This window comes from Chrysochloris asiatica, unplaced genomic scaffold (genome assembly GCF_000296735.1).
Source record: "Chrysochloris asiatica unplaced genomic scaffold, ChrAsi1.0 scaffold00027, whole genome shotgun sequence".
In the NCBI taxonomy this organism is placed as follows: domain Eukaryota; kingdom Metazoa; phylum Chordata; class Mammalia; order Afrosoricida; family Chrysochloridae; genus Chrysochloris; species Chrysochloris asiatica.
In genome coordinates, this window is record NW_006408545.1 from 16,814,446 (window position 1) to 16,833,979 (window position 19,534).

Consider the following 19,534-nt stretch of genomic DNA (forward strand, 5'->3'; position numbering starts at 1 on the left):
GGGGGAAAAAAAATCTGTAGCCTAATATGAGTATGACTTTAATGTCCTCTCTTCATCTTCTTCCCTAGCCGCCTCTTCATAAGCTTTTAAGACCCTAGTCAATCCTCACCAAAGTAGGATGTAGAATATTTTCTTTGTGGACTTTGTTGTGCCAATTGACTTTGATGTGCCCAGGACATTAGTGACTGATTCTTTTAAGGTGTTTGGCTATAGCTAAGAAGTTTTCGTAACATTTTGTTTTTTTATTGTCATCTGTAATGGAGATTGTTTGTAAGTCTCTCTTGTTGGCTTCATTTGTCCCAGAGGCTATGATATAGATCTTCTCTAGTCAAGAGATTCCTGCCTTTATTAGATCATTACTTCTACTTTCTGACATTACCATTTGTTTCTGCTTTCTTTGATCAGTTTTCTAGATGGATCTTTTTCTAGTCATTTACTTTCAACTTTTAAGGATCTTCATGCTTAGGTGTGTCTCTTGTAAATAACATAGGAAATACAAGTTTTTTAGTTGGAAAAAATTTTGTTTTAGTCCTTGGACGTAAGTTAGGAAGTCTTTCCCCCAGTGAACATTTGCTTTTGTTTTTACTGGTAGCATACAGGTTTACTTATTTAAGTTTATTTTCCCCCCTTAAAGGTCCTGAATGACTTTCAGGGAATAGCAGGCTCAGCTTCTGCACCTTACTGATGGTCACAGGTTCAGAGTCCCCACTGGAGTATGTTCTTGCCATCTGCCTTCAAAGCCCAGCCTGCCTTTCTTGGCTGCTCACAGCTCTAGCCCAGACACTTAACCCTTAGCCACAGGATGTATTAGGTGGGGTGAGTGTGAGAAGCTGTTAACAGATATTTGCAACCTCTTATGTGGTCAGGGATGCTTCGTGGAATGTTTCTTCTGCAGCATATTGTTCCGTACTGGCAGAGTCCCTCAGAGATCTATCTCATCAGCCACAAAGTCAGATAGAGAAGTGTCTTGTTTCCTCTGGGCTTTACTTTATGCTCAGCTCTTATCAGTGACGTTGTAATGTATAATTACTTATTTATCATCTTTTTCTTGCTGCCAGAATATAGGCTTCAAGAGAGCTAGGATTTTTCCTGGTTTGCTATCATCTAAACCAGTGCCTGATACTTAGTATGTGCTCAATAAATGTTTGTTGAATGAACAACTATAGACAGTGGAAGGAACATTGTAAAATAACAATGCTGTTTTACAATTTTACCTTGAAATTCTTTTATGTCTTCCTCTATCCTGACGTGGTGTTGTGGGTTAATGCACTGGACTGCAAGGTAGGTTTGAACCACATGGTTAGTGGTTCAAGCTCACCAGCTGCTCCTTGGAAACCCTATACAGGGTCACTATGAGTTGGAACTGACTCGGGCACTTAACAACAACAGTGACCACTGGCACATCTTTAGACCCCTTTACTTTTCCTTATACTATGGGAGCCCTTTCCCAACTGATATCTCTGTGTGTGTGTGTGCTTTATGGTACTTCTATCCTCCAGACTATTATTCACATTGCTGCCAGTTTCTTCCTAAATACAGACCTGATTACATCATTGCCCTGTTTTGACTTTGTCTCTATGATAAATACCAGCCTCCTTAATGTGGCATTTTATTCCAAACATCATTCTCCAGTCCAAATTCTACACTGAGCATATTGTCTTCTGGTCACTTCAAAATATCCCAATATGCCATGTTTGTAGATTTATATTTATTATGTCATAACCTATAAGGCTGCCTAAAAAGTTTTTCTTTCAGATTCTTAGCTGTCCTTTAAGTCATCCAGAGTCCTTACCTTCATAAACACTATGCTGATATTCACAGAAAAGAATCATTTATGCCCGGCATTTTATTTTGCTATTTTGGTAGTTTTCATAATTTGACTTACATTCTGTCTATCTTTTCTTATTAGATTTCAAGGCTCTGGATGTCAAGATCTTTGTTTTATTTTTCCTTGTTTCCTGCAATGTTTTATACATAATGTTCTTGTTGTTAAGTGCTGATGAGTCAGTTCTAAATCAGAGTGACCCTGTATAGAGTTCCTGAGGCTGTAAATCTCTGCCGGATCAAAAAGTCTCATTTTTCTCCTGCAGAGCAGCTGGTGGGCATAAACTGCTGACCTGTGGTATGCAGTCCAGTGCTTATCCTACTGATCCACTGCACTCCCCTATTGTACATAATGAGTCTTTGATAAATAGTTGGATCATTTGCTTTTTGAAGGTCCAGTTTTTGTCTTTCTATTACAGTGAGCGAATCTTGTCCTTAGTTATCACACTCGAACAACAATAATGCCCATTCCTGTGGGGCACTTCCTACCCCCACTTTACTGGTTAGTAAGCCTTGGGCTCCTCACATTCTCAAACTCAATATGTTTTCTCCCTCTCTGAGTTGTCCCTCAGCCCAAACCAGTGCTTCTACAACTTTTCTGTTTTCATGAAAGGCATCATCATTCTGTGAGTCACATTAGCTCAGAGGCTCAGTAAAATCTTTATATTCCTTTTTTTGTAATCTTCCCCTTTCAGCCATCCACAAAGTCATATTAATTTGTCCTTTAAAATGTTTCTCAGCTCCATACCTCTCTCTTCATTTCAAGTGGCAAGACATTGGACAAAGCCACTATGCCCTCACCCCCAGTTCTGTTATCCCCACCATCACACCTGGTGGTGCAGTAGCTGCTGACCAAAATGGTCAGCAGGTCGAACCCATTCTGCAGCTCCGAGGGAATAAGAATTGGTGGGAGAAAGACCCAGGAATCTGGCCCCATAAAGATTACAGCCTAGGAACCTCTGTGGGACAGTTCTGTTCTGCCCTGTAGGGCACACGACAACAGTGTAACAGAAAGGCCATCTGGAGTCCAGGCTTCTTCTAGTTCCTCCCCACCACCTAGCATGAAGCATGAGCCCTCTTCTTCCAGTCAGCTCAGACTTTTTCCTGTAGCCTAAGCATAGCACCTCCACAGAGCCCTCCTTCCTTCTCTGCTGTGCTGGTTCATCTTCAGTTTTTAGGACCTGACTGATGGACAAACTCTAGCCTTCTAACCCTGTGGACATTTCCCCTAATGTTGGAATCCTTGGTTCATCAATGCCACTATGTGTGCGTGTGTGTGTGTGTACGTGTGTGTACTTCTTGTTTTCATTGAAACTTAAAAATATCTGAAAATTGAAAGGTATCTTAAAGCAATCTGTTTAACTCCTCAACCAAGATTAGAATCCTATCTATAACAAGTCCTCTACAACACTAGCTTCTAGCATTACACAAAACTTCTGATTTTATTTCCTAGTAATCTAGTAAGCATCTGGAGGGTTAGGTACTTCGTTTTTCCTCATAGTGATTAGCATAGTTTTTTGTCCTTAGAAGAAACTAAAAATAGATTCATTGACTAAGTGGATCCAGTAAGTTAAAAACATGTAAATTTTCTTTTAAAAGAGATTGCAGTGGAGATTTACTTGCCCCAGATTAAAACAAAAAAGAAAACGAGTCTGTTCCCCCATTTCCTCTGCTTGCATAAGTCCACAAATGAGGATGATTTAAAGGAGAGTGAATACATTTGCAGCCTACTCTTTTCTGTATATGGTTCTGGATTAACATTGGTTTTTATTTTCCTACTTCTTAAAGATATATTTGGTATTATCACTAGATGTATGAATTTTAATGGAGTCTGTTGAATGCTGATCATGTTTTCCTATGGTAGTGTAAAAATCTTTAGTGAAGAATATTCCATTTGATTCACTTAAATGAAGGTAATTATGCTACAGTTTGAAATTTTATGGAAAGTTTTCAACCACATAAACTCTTTGTCATGGGCAGTTAGCAGACAGTTTAGAATTTGTGGTTTTTTGTTTTTGTTTTTTTTAATTACTAGTTTTTATTTCTGTGGGGTAAAGAAAAATAATAACTTTAATTACTTTGTATTTATTTGTATGTATGATATAATTTTATAAGCAAAGTGTATTTCCATAGCAAGGATGTTTGTATAAAGTTAGTGCTACCTTCAAGAATGGCAAATGCTCTAACTGTGTTGAGGATGCTTAAATATTTTATTATAGTTTTGACAAAAATACAGAAGTGATCTTTCCATATTATAAGAACTTTTTTCCCCTTTTAGAGCATGTCAAAAATAAACATAGTAATTTGAGTGCTCTATTTTTATTTTTAGAAACCAGCAAATATCCTAGTAATGGGAGAAGGTCCTGAAAGGGGGAGAGTCAAAATAGGTAGGTAATTATGCCTAAAGTCATTGTTTAAGAAACTGAAGTGACTGCAAAGATGGTTTTCCCTTTTAATGCTCTTATTCAAGTAACGGGTTTTAAAATTACATCCTCACAATATTTTTAGAAACGGTGTTGTGAAATGTAGAATAGTCTGTAACCTCCAGGACTATTCCAGAAATAAGATTCTATGATTCTAAGATGTGACATCACTGAGATTTGATAAGCAACTCCATAAAAAGTAATTATTCCCATGATATATTATTCCCAAACATGTGTTTACACTACTACCATTACCCACACAGCCACCCTAAACATATCCCCGGAATCCTGCGTTTGTCTCAGGTTTACCACGTGTTCCCTTCTTGAATCCATTGCTCCCACACTGAGCTTATACATGGATACCCGTACAGGCTCCCCTCCTTCTCACACTTTGAGCCTCTGTGTCATGTGCCAGGTGCTAACATGTCTTTTCCAAATGAATATATATGTGCACAGCCTTTCTGACTTGCCTATCTTAGTTTGAGGTACTGGCAGGAGTCTTGTCCGCAGATTAATGTTTCTTTCGCAACCCTGAGCATTCTAAAAGAAATCAGGACTGTTGATAGCTGTGGTAGGTTTGGGGAGAAACTGCACTAAGAAAGAAAGGCTGTTTCTCATTTCTCTTAACATTTATTGAATGTCCAGTGTTTTTAAAAAGAATTTTAAAATAAATTTGGTTTCATCAGCCTGGTTTCTTTGCTGTTGGAATACCATGCTAGTGGTGATACAGCACAGTGCTGACTTTACCTTCTAATGGAGTCCTGGTGTGGCGAAGCAAGGCTGGAAGTTCAGACCCACCAGCTGCTCCTTCAAAACCCTATACAGGCTTGCTGGGACCAACTCAACAGCACTTAACAAGAGCAACCTGCTACTAACGCAGGCTGTCTAACATCAACCAAGCATGCCCTGCTGCTTAGCTGACTACGTCTTCAATTCATTCTCTAACCAGGCCTCTGGAGAAGCTGCTCTAAACCAGCTTCTCTTTCTTTAAGTTTCTCCTCTGAGTTTGCTGAGACTTAGAAATTCATGAGAAAATGTGTTGATGTGAATTGTCACGAGATAGCAACTTTCCTTCTCTTGCCTCCTCCCTCCCCACTCAGTGTCCTACTTCTCACAGCATGTACCATCAGTGTTTTTGTGGGCTGGCTTCTTTCTGTTCCTCTCTCATACTCTTGGAGGCATTTATTGAGTACCTGCTTCTTTCCAGACCTAGTGAAAGGGAGGTAACAGATGGCTCCCCACCCCCACCTGCTTCCCTACCAGCAAGACAGTAAAATAAAGTTTGCTGTACATGCTTTCATTTGTTACCTCATTTATTTATGCAACCACCTTTTCTAGTGACCATTACAGACAAGAAATGTCAGATTCAGAGATGTTGTAGCTTGCTCAGCCTTTTAAAACTAGGACTTGGATTCCAAGACCAGAGTGTCTTTTCCAATACACATTGCTGCTTGATATAGCAAAGCCATCTGCTGTGACCTCCCTGACCTCCACTTTTCCTCAGCACAGCTCTGCCTTGGAAACAGAGCCAGGGAAGGAGTGACAAGCCCTGGTGGCACTGTGGGGCAGGCCTTGGTCTGCTAACCCAAAGTTCAGGGGCTTGAACCCAGCAGCCACCCTGAGGGAGAAAGATGAAGCTGCCGGCTCCTTCAATGATTTAGTCTCAGAAACCCTCGGAACCAGTTCTACTCTGTCCTTTAGGGTCACTCTGAGTGGGAATTGGCTGGATGGTAGTGGGTTTGGTTTGGATCTCTGTACTAGTGTCCTTGCTAGTTTCCAAATCTCTTCTTGCCTATACCTAATCCCCTCAGATTACAGTCTGTATTTTCCCGGTTTATGTTTCTCCTCTTTACCTTCAAGCATTCAGTCATCTTCTCAACCCAAAAAGAAATCTTTTTATATACATCTTATCTTCTTTAGCATTTGTTCTTTTTCTTCCTCTTGTTCTTTACTTCTGAGACACATGGTGTTCACACATTGGTTCCAATTTAGCCTAATCTGACCTCTAAATCCATCCCCGTATTGAAACTGCCCTCTAAAGGGCACTTGTGACCTCATTTCTCCCAAATCAGATGGCCTGCATTTAGTTACCATTGCCCTTTACTCCTTGAGTCCTTTGTTCTTTTGACCAGTCAATCTTGATGCTTGACTGTTTTCTCCCTTCGATGGCATTACATCATGTAATTCTACTTTCTACCTAACTTTCTTGCTCTTGTCTCTGCATTCTGTTAATTATTGGCTTTTACTTTTCATCTCTTGTTTTAAGACTCCCTAGATGCTGGCTTGACACATGGCCTCCTTCTACTATGGCTTCTTTAGGGAATTGATAAATTGTTATATTCTATGTAATTGGTTTTGAGATCTGAATCTCATATTCGATTCTCTTAATGCTGGCTGAATGAAATCCTGATCTCTATTTTGGATGAGCTACTGTTAACCCTAGGGAACTCTGTTAACAGAGAGGGTTACGAGTTGGGCTGTTAACCATAAGGTCAGCAGTTTGAATCACTAACTGCTCCACAGGAAATAGATGAGGCTTTCTGCTCCCATAAAGATTTACAGCCTTAAAAACCTTACACAAGTTCCCTGTGAGTTGTAACCACCACCACCACCACCACCATTACCCTGTACTCTGTGGTCCCAAAGAAAATGTATCATCTTCTCACTCTCCCTGTTTGTTTGCCCAGTCATTACATTTATCCTGTCACTCAAACCCAGGATCTTCCCATCACCAGCACCACTCCCATTACAGTGACACCACTCCGTTACTACTCAGCAAATATCCTGCACTCTAGCCAGGCCCCAGGAAGTTGCCTGACTTTTAAGAGTTTTATGTTTATAATTTAGTTCTGGTGTGTCTCTGTGGGTTAATGTGCTGGACTACAAAGTCAGTTTGAACTGCAAGGTCACTGGTTCAAACTCACCAGCAGCTCCTTGGAAACCCTATACAGGGTCGCTAGGAGTCAGAACTGACTCGATGGCACTTAACAACATATATGTTTATTAAACCATGTAGGAGACAGATCCTTCCCTTAAAGAACTTGGAGTCTAGTAGAAAATTTATGTTTATAGTTGTTGTTGTGAAGTGCCATCGAGTCGGTTCCGACCCATAGCAACCCTGTATAGGGTTTCCGAAGAACAGCTAGTGACCTTGAACCACCAACCTTGCAGTTCAAATGGCTTTGTAATCTTGTGCCTTTTCCCACAGCACCACATACTTACCCCTTTTTTATTTTCATGTATTTTGTCATAGTGCCTTCTTGTAAATTTCTTGGTGGTAGCCATTGTCTCTTGCCTCTTTCTTATTATATCATACTGGCTACTTACCACCTGAAAGAAGCCTGGGTGACGCTGTGGGGTAAGCATTGGCCTGCTAACTGCAAGGTCTGCATTTCAAACTGACCAGCTGCTCTGTGGGAGAAAGATGAGGCTGTGTGCTCCCATAAAGGTTTATAGCTTTGGAAACCCTATAGAGGAATTCAACTCTGTCCTATAGGGAGGGGCACTGTGAATTGGAATCAACTCACTGGCAATGGGTAACTGCCACCTATACCAGAAGTTTACTTGCCTTGTTCATTGAATGGGAATAGTTTTATCCACCTACATGTTATTGACAACATGTATTAGTACTAGTGCTATACCAGAAAACATTCATGTTTAGTTTTAGGAAAACATTTAGTATCATTTAGGCTACTTGTTTTCAGTATGAATTAGTAATGTTTTTTTTTTTTTTTTAATGTATGAAACTCCTTTAAAGTTATACAATAGATCGGAATTATTTTTAAGAGTATTTATTGTTTCCTGTTGGCCTTGATTTTATCTGATAGTGAATAAGTGGGACTTAGATCAATTTAAGCAAGTAGAGAATAAGAGGAGAAAATACAGTCTTGAGACTTATTTCAAAAACAAAGTGCTTTTCAATGAATGAAACAGCATTAGACTTTTACTTTGCCATCAACAACAATCAGCGTCTTTTAACTATCTCAGGCAGTGCTTTGAATTGAGTGCAGTGTTGGTGGAATGGTCTTGACTATCTTGGCTTAGTATAGGGGAATTTAGTTAAGAAACAGCCTTACTTTTAATTTTTAAGACCAGGGTTTTCTAAAGCATTCTCAGAAAGTAAATGATTTGAACTCTAAAGAAACAAAATCTATAAATTAAAATGTTAGTATGTATGGGCATAGGAGGAAGAGTAGGAACATATCCACAAATTTATGAGTTTGAAAGAGAATATTTGTTCCTGGGTATTTCCATTTCCTGCAAACATGGAATGTGGTGGAGCATATAGTGGGCAAAATGATGAAACTTCTTAGATAGTTTCAAACACATTAGGTGATAAGTTGCTGGGTCTGGGGGCTCAGGACCCTATCTCAGAGGACAGCATGGCCAATTGGCTTAACATAGTCCCCAAAGACAATGTTCTATATCTTACTTTGATGAGTAGTGTCTGGGATCTTAAAAACTCATGGGCACCCATTTAAAGTGTAGCTATTGGTCTCTCCATGTGTGGAAGAAAGAAGAGTGATGGGAACTGAAGATGCTTGGAATCAATTAGGCCAGTAGCCTAATGGAACATGTGAACATCAGTCTCTATGACTCAGACCAGAAGAACTAGATAGGGCCTGGCTACCACTACCACATTAGAGGGTCCTGGAGAGAGTAGGAGAGAATGTGGAACAAAACTTAAAATTATTTAATCAAAAGGAAAAAAAGGCTGGGCGTACTTAGAAAGAGACTGATGGAATCCTAGACTATGGCCCTCAACACCCTTCAGGTCTGAAAAGGAATTCATACTTGTAGCACAATTTTCAGCCAAGCAGTAGATTGGTATATGTTGTTGTTGTTAAGTACTGTGGAGTAGGTTCCAACTCATAGTGACCCTGCACAGGGTTTCTGAGGCTACAAATCTTTACGGGAGCAGAAAGCCTCATCTTTCTCCTGCAGAACAGCTGGTAGTTTCAAACTGCCGACCTTGTGGTTAGCAGCCCGATTTATAACCACTACACTACCAGAGCTCCTTGATTGGTATGTTTTGTTGTTGTTAGGTGCCGTCGAGTTGGCACCGACTCATAGCGACCTTATGCACAGTAGAATGAAACAATGTCCGATCCTGGGCCAGCCTCACTATTGTTGTCACACTTGAGTCCATCGATGCTGCCACCTGGCCAAGCCATCTCATTGGGGGGTCTTCCTCTTTTTCTCTGACCCTCCATCTTACCAAACACAATATCCTTTGTGTATATAGGTATATAGGGGGGACAAAAACACAAGTATGATATGCTCACCATGGAATGGTCAGTCATTAAAAATCAAAAGGGCAACATTTACCTAAGAACAAAGTTGAGATGGGAAGGGAAGGTGGGTGAAATCTAAATAGGAACACAGTAAGGAAGCGGGATAACTGTTGTTGCTTGGAGGGGCTTGTAATTATTGAGATGAAACAAAGTGAGTTGTATAGTGTGAAGCTGATGATCTTGTCTGTAAATCTTCACTCATTTCACAATAAAAGTTGAATAAATAAAATAAAATGTTACTGTATATTTTTCATAATGGTTTAAGATTAAATGCTACTCCATAGTTGAAACTGTTATATGCTATTTGTGCACTTTATCGTACAGTACCTCGGGCCCCTTATACAGTCAAAATATACTGTATATATCTATATATTTCAAATTATGGAGATTTATGGTATGGTAGTGTAATGGTTACGAATCGGGCTGTGAACCTCAGGGTCAGCAGTTTGAAACTACCAGCTGTTCCACGGGGAAAAGATGAGGCTTTCTACTCCCGTAAAGATTTATAGCCTCGGAACCCTGTACAGGGTCACTGTGAGTCAGAACCAACTCCATGGCACATAGCAACAACATGGTATTTTCAATAACCCTCATATGCATGTAAAAGCTGGACGGTGAATAAGGAAGACCGTAGAAGAATTGATGCTTTTGAGTTATGGTGTTGGAGGAGAATATTGAAAGTGCCATGGGCTGCCAAAAGAACCAATAGATTGGTTTTGGAGGAAGTGCAGCCAGAGTGCTCCTTGGAGGCCAAGATGGCCAAACTTCGTCTATCATACTTCGGACATATTGTCAGGAGGACCAGTCGCTGGAGAAGGATATCATGTTTGGTAAGGTGGATGGACAGAGAAAGAGAGGAAGACCCCCAACAAGATGGATTGACCAAGTGGCAGCATCGATGGACTCAAGCGTGGTAACAATAGTGAGGTTGGCCCAGTGTTATGTTCTGCTGTGCATAAGGTTGCTATGAGTCGGTACCGACTCCATGGCACCTAACAACAATAACATCATTCTTGTGGAGTCCTGGTGTAGCACTGTGGATTAATGCACTGGATTGCCAAATTACTTTGAACCCTAAGGTTGATTCAAGCTCACCAGCTGCTCCTCAGATACTCGATGCAGGGTAGCTGTTAGTCAGAACCAACTCATTGGCACTTAACAACAACATCATCATCATTCTTATGGACTCCTGGTTTGGCGCTGTAGTATCAGCACTGGACTGCAAACCACAAGGTCGGCAGTTCAAACCCACCAACTGCTCCTCAAACCCACCAGGTACAGTTCAAACCCTCCAGGCACTGTGAGTTAATGAACTGGACTGCAAAGTGGGTTTGCACTACAAGATCGGTGGTTCAAACTCACCAGCTGCTCCTCGGAAACCCTATACAGGGTTGCTATGGGTTGGAACCGACTTGACGGTACTTAACAACAACAAAAAAGTGTTTAAATCAGATAGCTTTGGTGTTGGTAGTGGTGTTAAATGCTATCAAGTTGATTCTGACTCATAACGATCCTGTATAGGGTTCCTGAGGCTTTAAATCTTTGCCGGTAAAGAAAGTCTCATCTTTCTACCACAGAGTGACTGGCGAACTCGAACCGCAGACTTTTGGCTCACAGTCCAGTGCTTATCATATAGAGCCATCACACTCCTTAGCTTTGGCATTGGCCTTTGTTAAAAGCTGAATGACAACATTTTATATGCTCTATACTTGGTATGGTGATGTAGGTTAAGTACTGGACTGCTAAATGCAAGGTTGGCAGTTCAAACCCACCAGCCACTCCTCGGAGACCCTGTAAGGGCGGCTGTAAGTCAGAACGGACTCAGTGGTACTTAACAACAACGTACCATGTTATTGGAAACGTATTACTACCAGTGATATTTTGGTAAATGTTCAACAATGATTTCTCTATGAGAAAAAGCTCCAAATTCTATCATTTTCTGTGACGTAAATACTCTGTCCATTGCCATTCTCAAGCCACCTGCATGTGCCACTGAGTGCAAAGTAGGGAAGAGACGTGTACAGTTGGTTCTGTGGGCTAATAGGAACCGACTCGGCACACATGAAAATAAGGTCTAGTCACTCTTAAGATGAGTTGGCTTAGCCACCCACCCACTGCCATCGAGTTCATTCTGACTCAGCGCGACCCTGGATTAGAGTTCTGAGGCCATAAATCTTCACAGGAGCAGAAAGCCTCATCTTTGTCCCTCAGAGTGAATGATGGGTTTGAACTACTGACATGTGGTTAGCACACTATTGCTTACCCTACAGCACCACCAGGGCCGCTTTGTATGCGTTGTTGTTGTTGTTGTTAAGTGCCGTCAAGTTGGGCATACAGAAGTTATAATTAGTCATGGAAACTTTCAGACTATTTTAGATTTTAGAGACTTTTAGGAATATTATTTTAGCTAAAATAATAATATTCTCTAAAGCTAGGAATCTGAAGTCAGACCTGGATTCTAATTCTAATCTGTATCTACTAACCTCATGACCTTGGGTAAGTCATAGTATCTACCTCAGAGGTGGGGGTTGTGGTAGAATGTTAAGTTCCGTCAAGTCAATTCCTACTCATAGCAACTTTGTACGGGGCTCTGAGGAGCAGCTGGTGGGTTTGAACTGCCAACCTTTTGGTGTGCAGTCCAGTACTTATCCTACCAAGATAAATGAAGTAATTCCTGTGTGGTGCCCTGTGCAGACTGGTTTAAAGGGGAGGAAAAGGGCTGCAATAAGGTTGGTGATTGTTGTTGTCAATCTTACATAGTTTAATAGCATATTAAGTTTACTTTTACTTTTATTTTTTAGCTGACATGGGTTTTGCCAGATTGTTCAATTCTCCTCTAAAGCCACTAGCAGATTTGGATCCAGTAGTGGTGACATTTTGGTATCGGGCTCCAGAACTTTTGCTTGGTGCAAGGCATTATACAAAAGCCATTGGTAAGTTAAACCAAAGTTATTTATTATCCTTGTATTGTACTGTTATAAGTGACAAATTGTATAATAATAAAGCTACTTGGTGACAAGCACCTTAAAGCTCTTTATAAAAGTCTTACTGTCTCCTATATCTCTGGATTTTACAGTCTGGTAGATTTGGATTGGTAACTCTATAGGAGAATGTAGTTCTTTTAAAAGAAGAAAACTTATTCAAGAACACAAGGGGGCTTCAAAATGTTCATGAAAAAAATGGAATAATGGAATTATTCCATGAACTTTTTTAGAGCTAGCTGATCCTGTTGAGTTGCTATGGGTAAGATAATGTACACATTTCATGTTGTACTTATCTAGCTGCTGATAAAAGAGCTGCAGAGAGGATCAAAATGGTTTTCTTCACAAACAGGCAAGACTAGTGCAATGTGTTGAAGAGAGCCCCTTCTATTTGGTGAAAAGGTAGTCAGCCACATCCTTTCCTAAACAAGATACAATATAGTTCATCTTTTTTTCTTGCCATTGCATTGATTAGAAGTGTAGTTTCTACATTATGGTAGAAATAGATGGCGTCTCAGAAGACTAGTATTGCTCACCATATTGCCATCTAACCTAGTTTTAAGAATAAAGAAAGCATGTTTTATACATACTTTCTGTAGGCTTTAAAGACTCCTTCAGGACACAGGTTCAGAAATTTTGCTACCTGGTCACTACAGTGTCCTCAGACAGCCTAGCTGTGAATTTTGGGAGTCATGAGGAGAGTTGTTGTTGTTGTTGAGTACTGTTGAATCAGTTCCGACCCATAGCGACCCTTTATAGGGTTTCCAAAGAGCAACTGATGAGCTTGAATTGCTGACCTTTGCGGTTCAAGCTGACTTTGCAGTCCAGCATATTAACCCACAGCACCACACCAGGAGAGAGCTATCCTCAAACCCAGAGATTTTCTACCCCTTTCATGACCTGATTTTTTTCCCTTGTGATTAAGGAATCATTAAAAATAGACAAGTAAGCAGGATCCTTTCTTTGTTAAATTAGCCTATGGAAACCTGGTGGCATGACATTTTGAAAGAGTTAACTGATAATTAGCTTGGCCATGGGTGAAGAAGGCTAACAAGAATTTAAATATAGTGATGTCCTCATTAATCAGTAGGTAGGTCTGAGTTCTGCAAACTCAGACCCTCACTATGCACTTAATAATGCTCTGGCCAGATTCGGGCACTTGACACATGTAGTAAGTACTTCATAAATATTGTGGAATGGTTTTGTTATCTTGGTGAAAAAGCCTCTGAGTAATCTCAGCTGGGTGAGAAAAACCAGTGCGTGCTTGATAGTAGAGGAATGAGAGACTGACCTTAGACCCTGCCCGTAGCTGTGGAGCCCATGGGAAGGCAGCAGATAAGAGCCTGCCAGAATACCCTACCACAAGGGACAGTGGCCTACCCCTCTCTGGAGGGTGAAGGAAGAACTACAGAAAGCAAACGGAGTGACTGTCCCTAAGATGAGGAGGAGCAAAAACCAGAACTTAATGTTTACATCCCAACGAGTAACTTTTTTATTGAGGGGATGCAGTTTTGAGATTTTCAGGACTATGAATTTACATTTTCTGTTATGTGTGTTCTCTTAACTCATTATTGAAAATGGTAAAATAAATCTCGTAGTCAATCTTAGAGGTATCTGTCATAGGATAGGAAGAGACTGAATGTAAGTCAGGGAAGGAGGACTGGAGACCAGCCAGTGGTCACTGGTGCCATACCCCAGGGAAGGACGTGAGAATGAGTGGATGAAATGACACTAGAGATCCATTTACCTTGGGCTCTCACCAAACACTTAAACAAAAAGAGACGGTAAATCTTTATGGGAGTAGACAGCCTCAACTTTATGCCTCGGAGCCACTGGTGATTTTGAGCCACTGACCTTGTGGTTAGCTATCCAGGACTTATCTTACAGCACTACCAAAAAGAGAGAGCTATAAAGAAAAGTAAATTCAGCCACAACTTTCTGTTGAACTAAATGACTCCCCACCAAAGTTTGTCTGACACCCAAAGATTCTTATACAGTAAGTTCATGGCAAGACCTATTTTTAAGTAGGTACCCTTAGATAATTCTGTTGTGTGTGGTCCTAGAGCCCAGACTTTGAGGACTAAAGTTTCATGAGTATTTTCTGATGAACGGCTCTAGTGCTGAAATCAAAGTAGATATTTTTTATGGAGGCAGGAAATAAAGGTTATGGGTATGAATTGAAAGCCAGCTGTATTTATTTTTTCAGGGCAAGGAGAACCAAAACGGAATTTAACCAGCTTACACTTACTTGCTCAGTAAATGAGATTTACATTCAAAGATAAAAGCATAATCACTAATTTCTAATTTTAGTCAAATCACAATTATCCATGCTACACAGAAGTTAGGAGTTAAAAAGAAAACACAGGGAAAAAAAATAGCCCCCAAATCAGTTATCTTTGGATTGAAATGTATTTATAGCAGACACATAGGTGTATACACATCCACTCATTGTCTCTCTTCTCCATGCCTAGTCTATGTCAGCAATGAGTGTTATTTCTATTTAAAGGATAGAAAAAATATAGTTTGTGGAGTGACATTTAAGGAGGAATATGTATGTGCGTGTATGTGTACGCACATAAACACATACTAAGAAAAGTCATTAGTAAAATAAAGAGACCGAAGCATCTTGGTGTGGCTCTGTAGGATAAACACTGGACTGCTAACCTTAAGGTTGGCAGTTCACATCCACCAGCCTCTCCTCAGGGTAGCTATGAGTTGGAACTGACTTGACGACACTTAACAACAACAACAGCCATGAAGCAGGAAGCCACATAATTTAATGCTATCTACTACCCTGAGATTCCTTCTCTTAGCAGTCCACAGGGCAATCTAGATCCTGACGCCTGCCCTTTGACTAGAGGACAAATTGGAAATCAGCACAATGGGGCAGCATATCAGAGTCCACTGTAGTCCCAGTTGACTGCAGAGTAGAGGCAGCCAGCAGTAAGATGGATGAGACTGTCAGAGGCAGCACAGCAGGGACGAGAGTGACAGCCAACATGATGTGGAGAAGAATTAAACAGTAGACACTGAACAGTATTAGTGCCCTATTCTCTAGTGAGGAAGGTCATCGGCATAGTGTTGCATCATTAACAGTGATTAAGTTATGTTGTATCACCTTTTAAGATGGCAGGGAATGGTGTAATAAAAATGGTTATCAAGAGACTAGGTTCCCATTATCCAGAAGGCTGACTGATGTGGAAAGGAACCATTCCTGAATGAGGTCAGCTAAATGAGACTTTAGAATATGTTTTGTTTCATTTGACACTGTGATTTAAAAAATAGAATGCTGACACTAATTAAACCTGCTTAGAGAGCAGCTGGTGAGTTTGAACCACTGACCTTGCAGTTTAACCCAATCTTGCAGTCCAGTGCTTATCCTTATTTCTTATTAACTCAGCTACAGAATGTGATCCCCACATTTGATAGGCTACTGAATTCCATATTCTTACCACTCCTGCTGTGGCACTGTAGGATCAGCACTGGACTGCAAACCACAAGGTCAGCAGTTCAAACCCACCCACTGCTCCTCTATAGGGTTGCTATGGCACTTAACAACAATAAAAAAGTACTTTAAAAAAATGCTGTTTTGGTAATTTTTTAAGTGGACGAATATGATCTCATAAACATTCTTTGACTTATACACTGGGCAGTGCACTGTATGCAGTATTGTAGTCTCAGAATATGAACTGCAGTCTTTCAATGTGCAAAATGCAAATAGAAAAATCTATAACTGGTGACTTGAAATAGTTTAATAAAGCTTTCAAAGATTCCTAACTTTACCCTATGTTCACATAAGATCAGTCTCTATTGGTTTCATGCATATTCTTGTAGTATTGTTTCCTCATACCAGTGCTGTGTTAGATTGTCAACTGAATGCTTTAATGATTAAATTGTTAATTAGGTTAGGAAGACTTTTGCCTTGTTGTTATTGTTATGTGCCGTGGAGTTGATTCCGACTCATAACATTCATAACGACCCTGTACACGGTTGCCGAGGCTGTTAATCTTTATGGGAGCAGAAAGCCTCATCTGTCTCCCACAGAACAGCTGGTAGTTTCGAACTGCTGACCGTGAGATTAGCAGCCCTATTCATAACCACTACACTAAGGAATTTATTGCTTGCCAATTGGAATTACTCAAGCTTATCTTCATCAGGAAATTTACAAAACGTTTTTGAATGTTTTCAATCTGATAGATACATGTTTTTATGTGTATAAAAATATATAAACTTTTTTTTCTTACTACATTAATTGTACTTTGTACATGTCTTCACTGAAAAATATTCTTATATGTAGGTTGTGATTATAACCAGAAATTATAACCAATAAGATAATAAGGAGCTCTGGTAGCGTAGTGGTTATGAATCGGGCTGCAAACCTTAAGGTCAGCGGTTCGAACCTACCAGCCGCTCCGCGGGAGAAAGATGAGGCTTTCTACTCCCGTAAAAGATTTACACCCTCGGAAACCCTGTACAGGGTCACTATGGGTCAGAACCGACTCGATGTCACTTAACAACAACAACAACAACAACAACAAGATAATAATAAATGTGTATAAAGACTTGTTTTCTTCTTTCATAGATATATGGGCAATAGGTTGCATATTTGCTGAATTGTTAACTTCAGAACCTATTTTTCACTGTCGTCAGGAAGATATAAAAACAAGTAATCCCTTTCATCACGATCAACTAGATCGAATATTTAGTGTCATGGGATTTCCTGCAGGTAATTTACTTTCCTTTTAAAAATCAAGCATGTTTTAAGTGTATTTTGTATATTTAAAAACAAGCAATTAGATTTTTATAAGTGTAACAACATACTTTCTGTAATACTGTTCTATATTTTTTATAAGATAAAGATTGGGAAGATATTAGAAAGATGCCAGAATACCCTACTCTTCAAAAAGACTTTAGAAGAACAACGTAAGTAATTACAAGTGAATATATAGGTTTTGATACTTCAATGGGATCATTTGAATGAGATCTTTTAAAAAGTCAAATTTAGATTACTTAATTAAAGCCAGAAACTTACAATGTGTACAGTGATTTATGCTTATGATTGAAAGAAGACATTTAAGATACTTCTTTAACATATGCTAATATACCAAATCAAACCTACTGCCATGGAGTCGATTTTGACTCTTAACAATCCTGTATAGGGTTTCCAAAGCTGTAAATCTTTACAGGCGCAGAAAGCATTATCTTTCTCTTGTCGAGTGGCTGGTGGGTTTGAACTGCCAACCTTGTGGTTAGCAGTTCAGTGCTTATCCTACCATGCCACCAGAGCTCTTATGTTAACAATCAATTAACGTATATTCCAGGGTTAGAGCGTAGTATTTATTTATTTTTAATGTGGTATCTTTTAAACATCTGTCCTGTCTTGGCGTAACAAAAGTTAAGCTGTGTTCAAGGTTACAGCTGTGATTTTATCTGTATCTGAGTCATAACTGGTGTCTGAAATGCTGGACTAGGAAGAAACCAGGAGGGATGGCAGAAGGGTCTGAGACAAACAAGATGGCAGAGACGTGACTAGAAATGAGAGGAGTAAAGATGGTGACTTAATGAGCATTAGTTAGAGACATGTACATCTAGTGAAATTATGGTAGCCACTTCCTTTGGGCAACTTAACAGAATTTCATGATAGGATGATGTGTTGAAACAAAACCAGACATCATAAAGAAAAGTGAGGAATGCTACTGACTATTTCTGGCCCCGCTTTCACACTGTCCTCCATAGAGTCATTTGCCTCTGTCCATGTTAAAGATAGCACTAGTACTACTCACGGTCTTGGGCTCTCTTTTCTTTCTACACATTGTCCCAGTGAGTCTACTCAATTTTGATTGTCACAGTGTGCCATCAATTATTCTGATACGATTGGTATATCCGGCTCAGATCTTTCTCAAGTTTCAGATTCATTTATCTAATTGCCTCAGGGAATTCCAACTCAATTGTTTCTTATATGATTCAAGCTAAACATACAAAACTAAACTCATTTATCCCCTTAAACCTCTCCTGTTCTATTTTCTATCTCAGGAAACAGCCATATGATTTGCCTAATTGCTTAAGCCAAAGACCTAGGAGCTATTCCCAATCCTCTTCTATTTCACAGTCTTCCATCTGTCCCACCAACATCCAAACCTAGTTATTTCTCTTTTCTAAATACCGTTTGAATCTTGATATTACTTTCCATCTACCTTGCCATTACTGTAGTCTAGATCACCACCATCTCTCACCTAAATCCTGCATGGCCTCCTACTTGGTCTTTCTACCTCTACTCAACATACCAATTCACTGTTTACTGCAATCAATCTCAGATGTAAATTTGATTATGTCACTTACCTAGTTACTCTTACATTTTTTCTCGGTTCCTTAATGTGACTCGTGAAGTTTTTGCTTCTGTGTCTCCAGTTTCATGGCTTCGCCACACACTACTTTGTATTCTTATAGCCCAGGCATGTGAATTCCATTTAAGTACCTCAGATACCCTGAGTTTTCTCTGACCTCTGAGTTTTTACTACATCTAGGATGTACTTTTCTCCCATTTCCTTCACCAAGTTGATTCCTGTTTATTCTTTGTATTAATGCTTTAGACCTTGGCTTGGGCTTCACTTCTGTGACAAGACCTCACCTGACCTTCCTGGTCTGAAGAGTGTCCCCACTCCTTGCTTCCCATGCACTCCTGTTACATCCTGTGCTGCTGCTTCTGTCAGCTGCACTGGTTAGTTTTTAAATATTTATTTATCTTTCCCTCTAGGTAGTATAGGTCATGTGTATCAAAGACACCATTGTAACCCCGGGGCACTAGTACATGCTTAGTAATTACTTGTCAAGTGGGTATTGAGTAAAAGTGGTACAAGTAATTGAAGATACTCTAATATTACAAAAGTTGGGGAAAATTAATGAAGGCACTTCACATTTAACTTAGTATTTAAAGACCAAATGGAAAATTTTACCCACAAGATTATAAGATTGGAGTTGTTTTTAAGTGCTGTTAAATCGATTCTGACTCATA

At 39.8% G+C, this 19,534-nt stretch overlaps 1 protein-coding gene across 2 annotated transcripts in view; it reads left to right on the forward strand.

Moving 5' to 3' along the window:
- CDK19 (cyclin-dependent kinase 19) overlaps positions 1-19,534 on the forward strand; it is a 247,132-nt gene that overhangs the window by 198,449 nt on the left and 29,149 nt on the right. Inside the window, exons 5-8 of one of the 2 annotated variants that reach the window (XM_006839930.1) lie at positions 4,154-4,211; positions 12,343-12,474; positions 17,105-17,248; positions 17,376-17,445. In XM_006839930.1, the coding sequence (XP_006839993.1) occupies positions 4,154-4,211; positions 12,343-12,474; positions 17,105-17,248; positions 17,376-17,445 (404 nt within the window). The remainder of the gene's footprint in view (positions 1-4,153; positions 4,212-12,342; positions 12,475-17,104; positions 17,249-17,375; positions 17,446-19,534) is intronic. The other variant, XM_006839931.1, reaches the window with a different exon arrangement.